General features: G+C 45.4%; 1 protein-coding gene across 1 annotated transcript in view; it reads right to left on the reverse strand.

Annotated features, from left to right (window-relative positions):
* Nucleotides 1-17,408, reverse strand: part of LOC125944346 (neprilysin-3-like) — a 75,122-nt gene that overhangs the window by 11,562 nt on the left and 46,152 nt on the right. Inside the window, exon 8 of the mRNA XM_049664741.1 lies at nt 3,891-4,123. Within this exon, the coding sequence (XP_049520698.1) occupies nt 3,891-4,123 (233 nt within the window). The remainder of the gene's footprint in view (nt 1-3,890; nt 4,124-17,408) is intronic.

The raw sequence follows: 17,408 nt of genomic DNA on the forward strand, positions 1-17,408 counted from the left end.
ATGACACGGACATCATGACATGCGTGTCATGTAGGTCATGAAACAGCTGGCCATAGTCTATCTTGGTGCTCTCTTTTTGTTAGCTTGCTAGGTATCAAAATTCGCATAGTAGGACAGGAGTGTATGAAGAACATAAGTGATAGGTTATGACATAAATGACATGAAATGGGTGTCATGTAGGTCATGACAATGACCGTGCAAAAACGATTACACTTAAAAACCACTGAAATGGGTTTGGACGTAGGTACTAAGTGAGGGAAACACTAAAGGATGCTGGTAGAACTCATTGTCATTAGCATGATTCAGCAAATATGACAATGACTCAGCAGAAACCATTAACACTCAAAAGCCGCTGCAATAATTTTTAAGTGTTACCAACGTGGGTACTAAGTGAAGGGAACTATAAAGGATGATAGTCATAGTCATGACCATGACTGAGCAAAAACAACAATGACACAACAAGGAAAGATTAACACTCAAAAACCACTGAAATGGGTTCAGACGTAGTCACTAAGTGAGGGAAACACTAAAGCATTGTGGTAGAAGTCACGGTCATGACCATGACTGCGCAAAAATGGCAATGGCTCAGAAAAAAAAACATTGGATCCCACGCCCTGTGGGAATCGATGTTATGCGAAGCAGTGCGAGGGTAACCTACCAAGTTAACGAAACGACCATGAAAACACCAAGACATAGGCGGCTCGCATGTCATGGTATTCAAGTCATGAGTCCTCAGGAGTCTTTTTAACTACACCTAAGAGACTTTAAGGTGAAAGCCTCGGTCATGCTCATGACTATGACTTCTACCATGATCCTTTAGTGTTTGTGCATTAGTACCCACGTCCGAACCCATTTCAGTGTTCTTTGAGTGGTAGTATTTTCGTTGGGCCATTGTCTTTTTTTCTCAGCAATGGTCATGACTATGACTTCTATCACCATCCTTTAGTGTTTACTTCACTAATTACATACGCCAGAACCAATTTCAGTGGCTTTTGAGTGTTAAATTTTTTCGCTGACCCATTGACGTTTTTTCTGAGTTTTGCTCATGACTATGATTTCTACCACCATGCTTTAGTGTTTCCTTCACTTATAGCCCACGACCAAACCGATTTCAGTGGTTTTTCAGTGTTAATCTTTCCCTGAATTATTGTCTCTTTGATGAGTCATGCTCATGACTATGATTTTTACCATCATCATTCAGTGTTTCCTTCAGTTAGTACTCATGTCCAAACCAATTCCAGTGGTTTTTGAGCGTTAATCTTTTTTCACTGAGTCCTTGTCATTTTTGCAGAGTCATGCTCATGACTATGCCTTCTACCAGCAGCCCGTAGTGCTTCCTTCACTTAGTACCCACATCCAAACCTATTTTAGTGGTTCTTAAGTGTTAATATTTTTTAGCAGAGTCATTGTCATTTTTACTGGGTTATGCTCAGGACTATAAGTTCTACCAACATCATTTAGTGTTTCCATCTCTTAGTGCCCATATCCGAACACATTCCAGTGGTTTTTTGAGTGTTAATGTTTTTCGCTGGGTCATTCTCATTTTTGCTCTGCAAGCTCATATGATTTCTACCATCATCCTTTAGTGTTTCCTTCCCTCAGTACCCACGTCCGAATCCGTTTCAGCGGTTTTTGAGTATTAATCTTTTTTCGCAGAGTCATTCTCATTTCGCTGAGTCATGCTCAGGACTATGATTTCTACCATCATCCTTTAGTGTTTCCTTGACTTAGTGCCCAAGTCCGAACCCATTCTAGTGGTTTTTAAGTGTTAATCATTTTTGCTCAGTCATGATCATGACTATGACTGTCATGCTCATGAAAATGACTCCGCAAAAAGAGTAACACTCAAAAACCACTGGAATAGGTTCGGACGTGGGCACTAACTGAAGGAAACACTAAATGATGATGGTAGAAATCATTGTCATGAGCATGACTCAACAAAAATGTCAATGACTCAGCGAAAAAAGATGAATGCTCAAAAGCCACTGAAATGAGTTCTGGCGTGGGTACTAAGTGAAGCAAACACTAAAGGATGATGGTATAAGCCATAGTCATGATAATGACTTAGCAGAAATGACAATGACACAGCGAAAAAAAAGATTAACACGCAGAAACCACTGAAATGAGTTCGGACATGGGCACTACGGTGAATAAAACACTAAAGGATTGTGGTAGAAGTCATAGTCATGACCATGGTTAAGGCTTTCACTTTAAGTTCTCTTAGGTTTTGTAAAAAGGACTCCTGAGGACTCGTGACTTGAATGTCATAAAATGCGTGTCATGTAGTTCATGAAAGAGCCGCCTACGCCTTGGTGCTCTCATGGTCGTGTCGTTAACTTGGTAGGCTCCCCGCACACTGCTTCGCATAACATCGACTCCCACAGGATGTGGGATCTGCCGTTTTTTTTTCTTTTTCACTTCTTATGCGCGGCGCTCTTCCAATCACCGTCTCGCGCGCGAGCTGTTGCGTTTGTCACGCTTCGTGCTGGCTACAATTTTTCTCGTTGTCCACGAGCACACATGCGTTGTTGTCTGCCTGCTTCTGCACTAAGTTGAAATGAATCTCGCAGTGCACACACATTTGGATGTAGTTTCCTTCTCTGCTCGCGTCTATGCACGACGTGAACAAACAACTTAATATGGTCTAGTGAAGCAACGCATCAAACACATAACAGTGGTAGCCTATAATAATTTTCCAAGTCACGTGTCACGGTGAAGGACGTTTCTGCAATACGAATCACGCAGGCGTACTCGTGCATCTGACGTCGACCACCCTGCGACTGCGATAGAGCTTCCTTCAGAATGGCGCGCGGCCTTTCGTTTGAAATTTCAGCTGTTTTTATGGGTGCGTAGCGGGGCAATAATTTGCAGACACGATCGTCAGTGCGCATTGTAAACGCTGTGCTTACCTGTTAAATGCAAAGGATTTCTTGGCGAACATTTGCCATTTTGAGGATATCTATCTATCTATCTATCTATCTATCTATCTATCTATCTAGCTAGCTAGCTAGCTAGCTAGCCAGCGAGCTAGCTATCTATCTCTTTATCAATCAATCAATCTATCTATCTATCTCTTCATTTATCAATCTATCTCTCTATCTATCGATCTATCTATCAATTTATCTATTTAGCCGCCTACGACCATAGTGCTCTCATGGTCGTTTCGTTAACTTGGTAGGTGCCAAAATTGGCATAGTAGGACAAGAGTGCAAAACGAACATAAATGATAGGTCAAGAGTGGATATCATGAAATGCGTGTCATGTAGGTCATGAAATACAGAAAATACGTTGGCTGAACGTCAAGTCATGCGGCACAGCCAGCTCCCTGCACAATGCTTCGCATAAGATCGATTCCCACAGGGCGTGGGATATGCCTGCTTTTTAAAATGGCCAAGCCTGGTGAAGGGCCCTTTAGGCATCGCGCAACGAGCGATGAAATGAAAATAATTAACCCTGATATTACGACCGTGAATAAAGCGATGTGCCTTAGACAGAAAACAGGGGTAGCCATATTCTACTTGAAATTAATCGTAAGGAATGCAGCTTTGTAGGCCGTGTAATACGTGGGGCAGACAACCGATGATAAATATATTAGAGCTACATAATAGGTGCCAAGAGAAGGAAAGCGTATCCGTGGTCTGCCGAAAATTAGATGGCGCGAGGAAATCAGTAAGTTTGCTGGCATAACCTGAAGTCAGCTAGCGCAAGGCAGAGCAATGGAGATTCCTGGGAGAGACCGTCTGGTAGTGCTCCCTAAGTTGGAAGAAAATGACGTTGATGACAATTATTTTCGTTTTTACTGTTGGTTCTAAGCGCTACAATGAAGTTAGTACTATCTCCCACAAGTGCAGCTTGTGTACAGCCCAACAACAGAATATCTGTATGCTTACCGCTCCGAGGCCCCCATAGTTCAGACCAAGTAGTCCGTACGGATAAAAGAAGGGTCGCTGCAAGAGGCTTGTTGGTACGACGAGAGTATTATAGTTGTAATTATAGAAGGCAGTCACTTCCGTCTCGTCGTAGAGCCATGTCGTCTTGTCGAGCCAAACGTCCTGGGTCGAGAGAGAGAGAGCCTTGATCCACGTGGGGAAAACACGGTCCGGAAGTGCATCCGGGTACGGTTCTGCGGCATGCGAAGGAAAAATTATGTGATGCTGAACTACTCCGCTTACTGATGAAATTAAACATTGCAGCAAAAACAATCTGTTGAGAGGTTCCATAACTTAGGACTATGCTAAAAAATAGATTCCTTTTGCCTGTTAAGGTAAAAAGAACGAAATCCGAAAAAAAGAAAGAAAGGAGAGAAAGAATCGACATAAACAAACCATTCCAGTCATACTCTGACTTAAATCTCTCAGGCAGTTTAAACCACGATTGCTATTTAAAGGGTGTTTACCCGGACTAAGTTTTGAGGAATGTATATGTAGCTGTCTAATCATTTCAACCGTGCGACGAAGTCACAGTTATTCAGTTCATTTAAGCAATTTCTTGTTTCAACATGGGCAGTTAGAAACTGAAAGCGCATTCAATGAATTTATGAAACACGAAGTAACGTTGTTTGTGTGTGTGTGTGTGTGTGTGTGTGTGTAATTCCATCGCAAGTAACGTTTCTTCTGCACAGATCTTCTTTGGAGTTTCGCAATGGTCGATTAGCACCCTTAGTGTAACGTTGATGCCCTCAGTAATAGCATTACGGCCATAAAAAATTACACCATCATGTGCTAGTAGAGTTCATCTTTAAAGCGAGAGCTTTTTTTATCTTGTGCTGCAGTTTTGCGATGTCATCGTCTGCATGGCCATACACAGTATTGCCTTTTGCCTCCTTTACCCATTAGTACTATCACCAGAGTCAAGGCTGTGCGCATAACGTCACCGGCTCGGTAGCTATCGCGTTGTGGTACATCACTCGAGAATGGTGGCACTGCGGCCTAGGTTGACACCTGATAGTTCAACAACAAAGGTGAGTGATTAACGGATGAGAACTATCCAACCTCACTTCCGTGCAACACCACTATATGATGGTGTCCTCCGCACATCACCAGCGACGGAAACCATTGACTACACCCGCAGTGTCACGGAACTTCTGGCGCGCTGCGATCAGCTTCTTGCGGCCCGTATAGAAGCGATGTTCGGCGTATGAGTGCTGTCGCGATACCCGCGCGGCTGGCCTTTCGCGGCATCGTTTTCCGCTCTCAAAGCTCCAAAGGCCCATAGAACCCAATTAACAATAAGTGAGGCATAGTTTTTTAATGTATGCATAAATATAACGACTTTGTATGCCTACATATATACCCTATTGTCCTTACAAGTTCTGCAGAGCTCACAGTATGTCTCACGGAACCCACCGTGGCTGCGTCCCTGATGCGGCGTACGCAAATTTTGTTGCACCGGAAGTGTTGTTTCGTAACGCAGATAACGCTAAGCCCCATGAACCTTCAATGAACCGCCATGCTTAGAACAAGATTATATGGAATCTTCGCTACCATGTATATTAACCTTGTCGCCCCTCAAAAATGGTTCGACATTTAGCAGATGGTCGGAAATTCACGCCATATTCGACAAAAATGCTGCGTTATAAAAGACAAAATCGCATATATTAACCTTGTCGCCCCACAAAAACGGTTCGACAGTTGGGAGATGGCAGGAAAGTCAGTCTATATTCGACTAAAACTCTGCGTTATAAATCACAAAATCGCAGCGCTGCGTGGAGGCGAAGCAAATAAACGGTGGCGAACACTTCTCGGAAAATCGTGCCACATAATTGGAGCAGTTCTTGAAGGTCGGGGTTTGAAACTCTGCTCCCACTTGTTGGACACCCGGTTCAGACTTCGTGCCGCTTAACGTCGCATGGTATTCATGGTTTCTGCTTTGAAACAGGAATACTAGATCGGTAAAGCATTTGGCAGGTGGTCTTACAGCTCATCGTTTATCAGGCAGTGCGTGGATCATGCTCCCGTAATCATTTATTTGTTGGCGTGCCAAGAGAATACCATGGATACCTTCCATCTAGTCAGTTGCAGTCTTTCGCGTCACGTGATTTTGCCCCATGACAGGAATGGGGGGGGGGGGGGGTGAAATCAGGTTTTCAAGTATACTCGCTTTCTAATCGCAGCCGGTCGCAATGCAGCTGGTATATTTAGCGTCATTTTGTACTGCGCCCGACATAGCATTCGCACTTGGTCTTTTTCTACGTCCTTCTTTGTCTACTCTTATTGACTGCCACTCTATTGCCTTCTGCTTTGAATAGGCTTTTCATTTTGCCGTGACTCGCCGTTCGTGTGACTACTTGTGCTGCACCGACATTGTTCGCTTGCCAGTTGCCAGGGGAGGCGTATTGTAACAGGTGAACCTTACGAGCACGCCTTTCTGCACACTTCAAGAGCTGCATTGCATTGCAAGTGGCAGTGGCATCAACGCCCGCCGCTATCGATGGGCGCTCTTAAGGTGGACGCTGAAAAAAAGGTGTTTATTGATAATGATCAAGTAAATTAGAATTGCCTCTTCTTTTCTCGCCAAGCATATATAAAATTGATTAGCAATTTTATTTTCATTGAATAAATCTAACTGCGTCTATCTTTAATTATAGAACGGTTTTTTTTCCCAATGTTTGTTCTCTCCAAACATAGTCGCGCTTCAATCGCTGCTCCCATAACCACCCTTCCTCATATCGGTGACAATTTGTTCTGAACCGCTTTTCGCCCGAAGCTTCGCGACCTATGTGGATCGACCTTGTGTCATGTGCAACTTTCTTGTTTTCTTTTCTCCTGACAGCTCGCGCTTTGAGACGTTATGCTAGATTACACCGTTTCCCGGATCGGCCGAGATTCCTTAGTACTTTTCCTCTAACCTGCTAACGCTAATTAGAAACTGTTCGATGTTGTACCGCGTTCATGATCGGCCCGACTCGACAGGTTTTAAAGTTTCCTCTACGGAGTGAAAATTCCTTCGTCTTTTTAACCTAAACTACGTGACACATAGATGCTGACCACATATGTATAGTAGCATATGTATAGCATAAGTGCTGACCACATAGTACTTATGTATAACCCAGCAGTCTGCATGTCACGAGCTCGCGTCAGAAGACCAAGATAGAAATTACGCCGTCGGCGTTACGTGACCGTTATGACCATCGCCTTGGTGCTGTTGTCACACACGCGCTCATGTCGGATATATAGCTGTTCGTCTTACGCAAGCGCATTTGTCTACCTGGTAATACTTTGCGTAACACTTTGTGTAACACAAACAATGGAGGGTAGATAGCTACCAGCAAAATGCTTCGTAACATCGTTTCGTTTCGCAACATCGTAAATGTGCTTCATCTTTCTAACTTTCAGCAAATATGAGCCTAATGAGCCATATTTCTAGGCTCAGAAGCTTTATTACCTATGACTGACTGAAAGGATTGATACTCTCGCTTCACTGACATGGAATAATGGGTAACTTCATGTACCTGAATCTTATAGAAGCAATGTCATATGCCCATAGATTCTGGTACTTACGTCTAAGAATTAGTGATACCATTCATCAGCGACTTCATTTCCCGCAACCTGAAAACACTGGCGAAAATTATTCTAGCCTTGACAATAGAATGCAAATACCGATGAGAACGATGAAGCAAATAAAAAAAACTCGCACGGTAGTTACTACTGCGTAGTGCAAATGGTGAAGCTCAAGCTGTGCTGCGGGCTAGGCGTTCTCGCTCCCAATCTCGAGCGCGTCGAATTGCCTGGCGGTCTAAAGGTCCCGCTTCTTTCATGGTAAACACCCGCGCCGCCAGCGACTGAAGAAGGGAAAGCGATGCTAGCCGCATCGTCGGACGCCAAGCCGTACGGCCAGTATAGCCAAATGAAAGACGTGAACAAATATGTGGTGTTCAAAACACACTATTTTGGCTGAACACAGCCAAAGTATTAGTATAGTAGAATTCACGCAGCCTTGACAAGCAAAACAAAAAAATACACAACAAAAGAAAAGAAAACACGTGAGTAGACTTCGTGTATTTCTTCGTCGTACACATATATAATTGATTATAATATCTATTTGCATTGACTATTTGCCATACATCAGTTGACATAGACGCTACATTTGCGATTGCGATTTCGCTCCAGAAGACTGACACCATTCGTGAGAACCCTTCGTCTCGCCATACAGCAACGTTTCGCACCTGGCCCCGTTCAACTGAAATTGTTACTGAAGGATTTTGTTTGTTTCTCACCACTGCCCACTTATTCCAACAAGAGAGTTTCAGGGAGAGGTACATAATTTTACTTGACCATCAGAAGCTGTGGTGCTTTCGTGGTGCGAGGCGGTGAAGATGGCGTGGCAACAGAGCGTGGCGTCATGGCTTTCACATGTATATGGTGATCGCTTACCATCCATATGGTTCCCGAATGCACATGGTATAGGTAAGGTATATGTTATATGATATATCAAAGGTATATGGCCGTCGGTGAGCCGAAAGTACGATATAACTGAAAAATGTACGAAAGCGATTTAACTGAAAAATGGTCTAGATGACGGCACGGGCAGAGGCAACGGAATGGACTACGCGACCAGTGCGACAGCCAAGGAAATAAAAAGCTTGACGTCGATTACAAGTAATTTCTGTAGATATAGAGAAAGAAAAATAGAAACTAAGGTGCGTGGGAATGCCCTCGTTCGCCATGTTCTACCGTACAGCAGCCTGGAGCAGTGAAAGCGTGGGGGGTCCTGAAAGCCGAACTTGAAAAGCTACCGCATGGGCTCTGTGATCATGGTGCAGGACTGCATGTCACCACTTCAAATTTTAAATGCCGATGAGAGACCCGTTGCACGAAGGAAAAAATAATGCATGAAGCTAAAATTTCAACAGAACCAACCTCTCTTCAATGGAGATATAGTGTTTAGCTATTAGTATTTTAACATTGTATTGCCAAGATGTGAATGGTCACGTATGTGGCATGTTTGCAGCAGGGCTCCTTAAAGGTGTCGCGCTTCGCATTTGACTCCCGACACCATCTAGCACCGGCGCCACGAAGCCTGCACGTGTCTCGTGTCTGAATATACAGCGTGATTGTTTTTAGGTGTTACAGATTTTTATTTATATCGCTTGTTGGAGACAGCATAATTCCTGTCCTTGAGCTGGTTTATTTGAAGAGGTGGCCATTATAAGAACGAGATATCGAGGAACATATTCACATAACACAAGTTTGCACTAATTACTCCTTAGTCTATTAGTTTGATGATGATGTATGGTGTTTAATGGCGCAAGGGCCAGGTATGGCGAAAGAGCGCTAGGCCAGTGTTAATGAGTTAACAATGGAGCAATGAATTGCGAAAGGTTGACGTGTCGTGGCTGTAAAAGCGCCTAAAAAGCAATCGCTGTAAAATGCGTAAAATATATATATTATAAAATTATGGCAATGACTAATGAGGTGCACTATGAACACGACAGAACAAATTGCAAGATAATGGAGATAAGCGAAAGTATATCACAGATAAAGCTTTTCAAAAAGCACTACTGCCTTGACCAGACCCTTTGAAACGCAAGGACCTGGAGGCGCGTGCTATGCAAAACTACTATCGCGGCGACATCCTCAAGAGAGAGGATGCGCTACGAAACTATTGGGCAAATAACATGCAATACTGCATCACTCAGAAAATCCAGGACAGCTTTAGTGTTAAAGAGAGGTTCGTCGCCAAGAAACATAGCGGGATGGAGAGGGAGACGGTACCGGTACGCTAGAGGAAAGTGCCGTTTTCTCTCTCTTTCGGCTTCCCTGCACTCCACGAGAACGTGGAGCATGGTAAGCCTCTCTCCACATCTACCACAGGTTGGCGGGTCATTTCCCGTTAAGAGAAAATTGTGGGTACCGTATGTATGTCCTATTCTCAGACGAGAGAATAGGACATTAGTTCGTATTTTCGCAACGGGATGCCAGGGAACTATCTGTGGCTTAACTAAGTGGAGGATTATTGTTCGTTTCAGCGTCCCACAAGCGCTGCCAGTGGCTTTGACGTTTCTTTCTCAAGTAGAGCTTGAGATCTCTGGCAGGGATTAAAGCGATAGGGTTAAGGGTTCGCGATGTAGTTGATGTGGCCATTTCATCAGCTTGAACAGTGCCCTCGATGCCTCTATGGCCAGGCACCCAGCATATAATGACATGCTGGTTAGATATGTACGCTGCTACACAGAACAGAATACAGATCAATGGAGACAGGATTTTTGTGCTTACAGAGCGATTTCAGGGCTTTTACAACGCTTTGGGAATCTGTAAATATAATTGCTTTTTGAAGTTCTGATTTAATTATGTGTTTTACAGCTGACAATAGTGCATAGGCCTCAGCCGTAAAGATACTTGTTTCCGGGTGGAGTACACCGCATTCTGAGAAGAATGGGCCGACGGCTGCATAAGACATCCCGGCATATGATTTAGAGGCGTCTAGGTGGCGCCTCTAACCATAGATGCTACGATCGCCACCTGGTGCCGAGTTGTTGCAACAAGTGAGGGGTGCCTTAAGTTCAGCAGGGCTAAATGGGCAATTGTAGGGCTCACTCAATGAGCCTTTACGATTTAGGGGTCGCCGCTCTTCGCGTACTTTGAACATCAGGAAAGTTTGTGTATAGTGCGATGCACTCGAGACATTTTGAACGGGTTCTAGACACTCCGCCTGGTCTACCAGGCTACTGCCTTGGCTACTAATTACTAAGGGTAGGAGATGTGATTCCCGTCCTATTAATTTATTTACCCTATTCCAAACTTGGGTCTCGTCCGTGTAAGAATTAATACTGGAAATGTACCTTTCCCAACTCTCTCTCTTTGCATGTCGACGCGTTCTTCTGCCCCGAGACTTTGCTTGTTTAAAATTTATAAGGTTTTCAGCTGACGGTTGTTTCGGTTTCGGTTGACTCAGTTAGCAGAGTCAACCTTCCATCGGGGAACATGTGGTGAGCATCCATCTTGTTTTGTTAAGCTTAGCATACTTGGAAAGTGGTCGCTCCCAAAGGGGTTGTTCAGAACGGACCACTCCAGGTACGGAATTAGTGTACTAGACACGATACTTAAATCTATGGAGGAGTATGAATTATGCGCCACGCTGTAGTACGTTGGCTCTTTCTTATTAAGTAAACATGCTCCTGAAGAAAAAAGAAAGTTTTTAATTAGGCGACCTCTTGCATCACAACGCGAGTTTCCCCACAAAGTGTTATGTGCGTTTAAATCTCCGACAACTATGCATGGCTCCAGAAGTTCATTTATGTAGTTTTCGAATTCGGTTTTACGTAGTTGATAATTGGGAGGTATGTAGATAGAGCTGACAGTGACCAGCTTGTCAAACAACACCCCTCGGACAGCAACTGCCTCTAGGGTCGTAGGAAGTTTTAATTTACGGCAGGCAATACCTCTCTTGACCGGAGAACCACCGGAAGGCACGACTGTGTCATCACGGTGCTTACGAAAAATGGCGTATTGCCGGAGAAAGTTGGATTGTGTAGATTTAAGGTGTGTCTCTTGAACACACAGCACCTTAGGATTAAACCTGTGTAGCATTTCTTTGATGTCATCAGAGTTATGTAGGAATACTCTGACGTTCCATTGTATTACAGTGTATTCATGTTTAAAGTGTTTTTGTGCTGTGTGTAAAAGAGACTAACTTAACTTACAGAGACCTTGTCGGGCCCTGTGATGCGAGCTTTTTCTCTCTTGGAGCGATCGCGAGAATCTTGCCGCTCCTTAGGCGCTGGCGGCGCCGTCTGGCCGGTTGTTGTGTCCATCCGCTCTTGCGAGGCGCTGGACACGCACTCCTGCGAGCGGTTGGTTTGACGGGAAGGCCTAGCCTCAAGGGACGAGGCCCTGGAGGTCACCAGCCCGGAGGTCGATGACCCCTTCTTGTGAGTTGGCGGAGCAGCACTAGCTGCAGCCGCCGAGGGGGCGGATGACGTCACTGCCGGCTCACGGTGTGTGGGCCAGACAGCCACCGGAAGCGATTGCGACGCTGCCCCCTGACGTGCCACTTCGGCGAAGGTGTTCTTTGGCAGGTATGATAGCCGCCTTCGTGCCTCTTTGAACGTAATATTTTCTTTGACTTTGATTGTGGCAATTTCTTTTTCCTTTTTCCACGACGGGCAGGACCGCTAGTAGGCGCCATGCTCGCCGTCGCAGTTGACACATTGCAGTTTGCTTTCACAGGATTTAGATCCATGTTCGCGGGCACATATCGCACAGGTGAGTCGGCCACGACATTTCTGCGAACTGTGGCCAAATTTTTGACACTTCAAGTAACGGAGAGGATTCGGAATGTAGGGCCTGACTTTGATCTTTATGTATCCTGTCTCTATGGTCTCGGGCAGAACACTTGTACCAAATGTGAGAATAATGTGTTTCGTTTGGATCTCTTTGCTATCTCGCCTCATCTTAATTCGTTTTAAATTGACCACATTTTCATCTTTCCAGCCTTCTAGAAGTTCAACTTCGGTTAGGTCCATGAGATCATCATCTGAGACGACACCACGAGTGCTGTTCATCGTGCGGTGCGGGGTCACTGTTATGGGTATTTCGCCAAAGGACAATAAGGTATGTAACTTTTCATGTTGTTTTTTGTCGCGCAGTTCCAGCAGGAGATCTTCACTTGCCAACTTGCCTTGTAGCCTGGTCCTGTGGTTTCGGTCAAACATTTCGCACGAGAAAAGGTGATGCAACTCTTACGCTCTTGTCTGGCTTCTCACTATGAATAACGTGAAAGCGCGGAAAAATTTGTTTTGTGGCCAAAAAATTGAAATGCTTCAGTGCGCTCCCGTTTCTGGCGCGGATCAGGAATGCAGGAAAGGAAGTATCCATGTATGCGGAATGTGTTTCGGCGGTGGCGCCAGCCACCCACCATGGAGCCCAACAAGGGGACGCTGCCGAATCTGTATAGGACAGGTCCTGCAAACGCCAACTGTACGCCACCACTATAACCAAATGTGAAATACCCAAGGTTGGATACCCACACAAGGTTAACCCTAGCTGTCTGCGAAATTGAAAAGGAAGTGAAAAGACAGGATAGATTGAAAGTGAGAGAGAAAGATGAAGGTTTAAAAGGAGGACAGGAAAAAGCAACTGCCGATTTCCCCTGGGTGGGTCAGCCCAGGGGTGCCGCCTATGTGAAGCAGAGGCCAGAGAGGTGTGTTGCCTCTGCCGGGGGCCTTAAAGGTCCAAACACCCGGCGTCGGCTCAACCCCCAGTATCCCCCTTTCCCTAGACACGGCTCAGCCGCGCACGGCTAAACGCGTGAGGTTCTAACCCTCATTTGCTCGGGTACATGGTGTCGCAACTCACCAAACGCCTGCTGACGCAGACGCCCCTGCGGGTAATTGATCAGTTTATGCGGCACATATTGCAAATTGTAGCCGGTGAACTTGTAAGACTTATCCACATGCATTGAATTTTCAAGACGACACCGGACGACACCCAAAGTATGACACAAAATACATGGGCGTTCTACTTTCTTTGGTGTTTCCAAGCGTAAAAGAGCGTTTTGTTAAAGAATGTCGCAGTTTCACCCAAAAGGCGAAGCATTAATTGCGATAGCAACTTAGTAGAGAGCTATACGGAGTAAGGATAGTAGTTTTATCAGCTGCGTAAACTTGGACATGTAGCAGCACCAGTAACGCGCACAACTGTTGTCGACGCCGTCGCCGTTTTGCCCGCGTTCGCACCGAACGCGCGCGGCGTTGGTGACTGTTGCCAGGGCGGGCCTCTGAGGGCGGCTCGGAGGTTTTCGAAGAGATCAGAACAGGAAACTCGTCGAGCAGCGTCGGAAGTCTTTAGCACCTCCTCGCCTCGCACCGTTTTTGTATAAATACGCATTTATACCGCATTTTTATATATATAAAATTTATATATATATATATAAATGCCGCAGCTAAACGTCGCCTCCCCTCCCTCCATCCCTACCGCCCCCCACGGCCTTTCGCGCGACGGAAGAAGTCGCGTTTGCTCTCTCTCTCTCTCTATATATATATATATATATATATGGTGATTGTAAAGGTGGAAAGAGAGGCTTAATTCTGCAGCCCTCCACGGAGCACGGCGCGAAACGCGCGTTTGTTCTCCGCCGTGCGTTCGCTCCCCGTGAAAGCGCGCTTCCCTCGCGTCCTTTCACTTGCACATACAGCGTCCGGCGCGCAGCGACATTTCATCGCCGTTGACGTCATACGAAACCTCACGGCGACGGCGACGGCAAAAATCTGCTTTGAGTGTCCATATCATTTTTATTGCAATAAAATCAAATTGCAACAACAATGCATTTTTTGGGTAAGTTTGGTGGTGCATATCTCCAAACTAGCGACATTCTCAAAACTAATTCCAAGTGGATACGCCTTGTAAGCTCATGGGGTACAATTAATAAATTGCAATCTGTGCCATAAAGTAATTAGTTCAAAGGATAATTAGAGGGTTTTGTTAATTAGATTATTATGTGTTGCTCGTGGAATTAATGACCGGTTCTGTGAATAATTCAGCTCAAGGAGTAGAATTGTGTTATTTGCAACAGTCAACTTATTAAAATTTTATAAACCTTGAAATGATCGAAATGTGTGCGACGTTGGTTGGACTGCGCCCACAGCCGGAGAAATTTTAAAACACTTTTTTGGTGCTTGACGAGCCTTTAAAACACTTTTTTGTCCTTGAAGAGCCATATCTACACATCCAGTGGAATAGCCACATGCCCACATATATGGATATGGGAATATAGCCACACAACCACATAGCCACATATCCAGTGGAATACAACCAGTGAAACAAGCTGGCGTTAAAGAGGTTCATAGCAGAGGAGTACATACACAGCACCACATAAACAGTGGCGCATATTGGTCCCATTGTTGGTTTTGAACCTGTTTCTCTCAGCACAGCAGCCTGGCGCTTTATCCATTACAGCATGGTTTACCCAGTGAGCTCAGTTGACGTGACAATGGTTAAATACATCAGAAGCGATGGGGAGTACAGCAAAAATGCCTTTAGTGGTTTGAAAGACCGATGGCAGGATTCTGAGACCGTGTTCATTGCCCCCATTTGAACATTCATTTCAATATCATAAATACCATGTGGACTATTCCTGTCCCCCGTGCTCATAATTTCTGACAGCTGAGATGAGAAATCAGGGCTTCGCCGATGAAAGTAGTAGCAAAGGATTGGACGAAAGTTTGTCTTGTCAGTTAGCATGATAAATTGTCAGTTAACAATAAGCTACGTTTCCGAGTACGTACGGCTTCCTTGGTCACACTAAAGCAGACAAGTTGCATTTCTAGTTTTATGCTGATAATATGTGTGTCGCGAAACAAAGAGACAAATCTCTGGTGACGTCTCCTCCGGTGGTTAGATTTGTTAGGGGTGTATTGAAGTGTTCGCTTTAAGTTTGTGTGCGAAATTGCCATAACGATGAAGAAGCCATGACACTATGTCACATCTTCCCATAAAATGGCAAACGGTTCTTGTCTGTCCTAATGTGACCAGTGAATCCTCACAGTCATTTCTTTTTCATCTTGACTTCTTTTCATATTTTGTTTGTCAGCTTTGCTTGATCAGTGACCGCACCTTTTTGGCCAGGGATACCTTAAAGTACAATTACCCTGCCTGACTTGTAGTACGTACAGGTTAGTCATTTCTGAAAATCTCCAGCAAGCATTGAGAATTGGCATAAGCATTGCAAGGAGAACAGTTGTATTCATATTGTCACGGTACTGTTCTCCAATTGGGGCGTGGATGAAGAAGACGCTGATGATCTGGCGCGTCTCTGTAGGATGTGCTGATGATCCGCACAACCTGCATTAGGATGTGCGGAAGGTTGACGCCAAGATCACTGAAGCGGATTATGTCGCGCACGTACTGAAAGGAATCGCGGAGGATGCGTTTAACCTGATCGTGTTTAAAAACTCTTCGACTGTGAACGAGATTATTACTGAATGCCGACGCTTCGAAGATGCTAAAAGCCGACGTATCGCCCACCGATTCGCCCGCCTTCCGAACACGGCAGCGACACCAACGTGAGAGGATTTTCGTATGTTGACTCAGCCTTCAACATCGGAGACTATCACCTGAATCGTTCGATTGGAAATTGAAGCCGCATCGCCTGCACCTTTAATGCGAGGATAGCCCAGTGATGCCCAACCTACAATATCCCTTATACAATCGTTTGTTTGTCAAGAAGTGGCAAACTTGGGCCTTCAAAACATCTGCTCTGTGAACCGCCTTGACACTTACCCTTCGGCCCCCTTCAAACATCTCCAATGCCATTATCCCACCCCGAATTATCGCTATCCGAATGCGTGGAGAACGTCTGACCACAAGCCAATTTGCTTTCGATGTGGATGTGTTGGACACATTTCACGATATTGCCGAAGTTCTTGGCCCTCGTCTTCTCGACCCAGCTTCTTCAGCTTCCGCAATCCACCCCGAAGTCAGAACCAAGTACCAAACCAACCTGACCAAGAAACATCTCCCGAGACCACTACTAACACCGCCCATTACAGCCGCTCTCCTTCACCACGACGCCGACCTTCTCGGTCCCCTCCACCACGCCGTTCCCCGCCCCCGTCTTACTCCCAGCGTTTTCCTTCGGGAAACTGACGGCTGTAGCTCCTGGAGGTGACGCTGCTATTGCGACTTGCCCTCCAATTTCTCCGATGACGCTCCCTACCAATCAGAACCTGATCGACGTTGAAGTTAATGGCCTGCCTGTCACAGCTTTGATTGACACCAGCGCCCATATTTCTTTTAGGAACTCTCACCTCCACCAGCAATTGAAGAAAGTTATGACCCCTGCCTCATCACATGCTGTACGTGTGGCCGACGGTGGTACGTATCCCGTAGCTGGCCTTTGTACTGCAAGTGTCAGTGTTGCCGGCCGTCAAACTTTGTTTTGTTCATCATCCTCGCCTGCTCTTCCAATGACTTCATCGTCGGTCTTGACTTTATGTCCGCCCACTCCGCCCTCATCGATTGTTCTGTTGGTACTGTACAGCTTGACCTACCAAGTGTAATTGATCAACCAGGACCAATCAACAGTCGGCCCTGTTATGCTGACAACGTCCATTTGCCGCCGCAAACCGTGACTTTTGTTGCTATGACGCCCTCCTCACCAGTACCCGATGGTGACTATGTACGGACTCCCATCACCACCGTTTTGTGGACGCGCAGTGTTGGTTTGCCTCACACTGTTATAACTCTACGCGACAATCTCACTTGTCTTCCTGTGATAAATTTCGGACTGTGTTCACAGGGCATTTCATTCACTATGCTGACGCCCCCCTACGACTATGTTATCTCGACCTTGTCTCCTCCTGATGCTGGTCACTAGCAAACCACCGATATCCCGTGTTCTTCTCCAGATCTGTCTCCTTCCAACCTGAACGAAATGATCGCTCCAGACCTTTCGCCCCATCACGCTGAAGA

This window comes from Dermacentor silvarum, chromosome 3 (genome assembly GCF_013339745.2).
Source record: "Dermacentor silvarum isolate Dsil-2018 chromosome 3, BIME_Dsil_1.4, whole genome shotgun sequence".
Lineage (NCBI taxonomy): Eukaryota > Metazoa > Arthropoda > Arachnida > Ixodida > Ixodidae > Dermacentor > Dermacentor silvarum.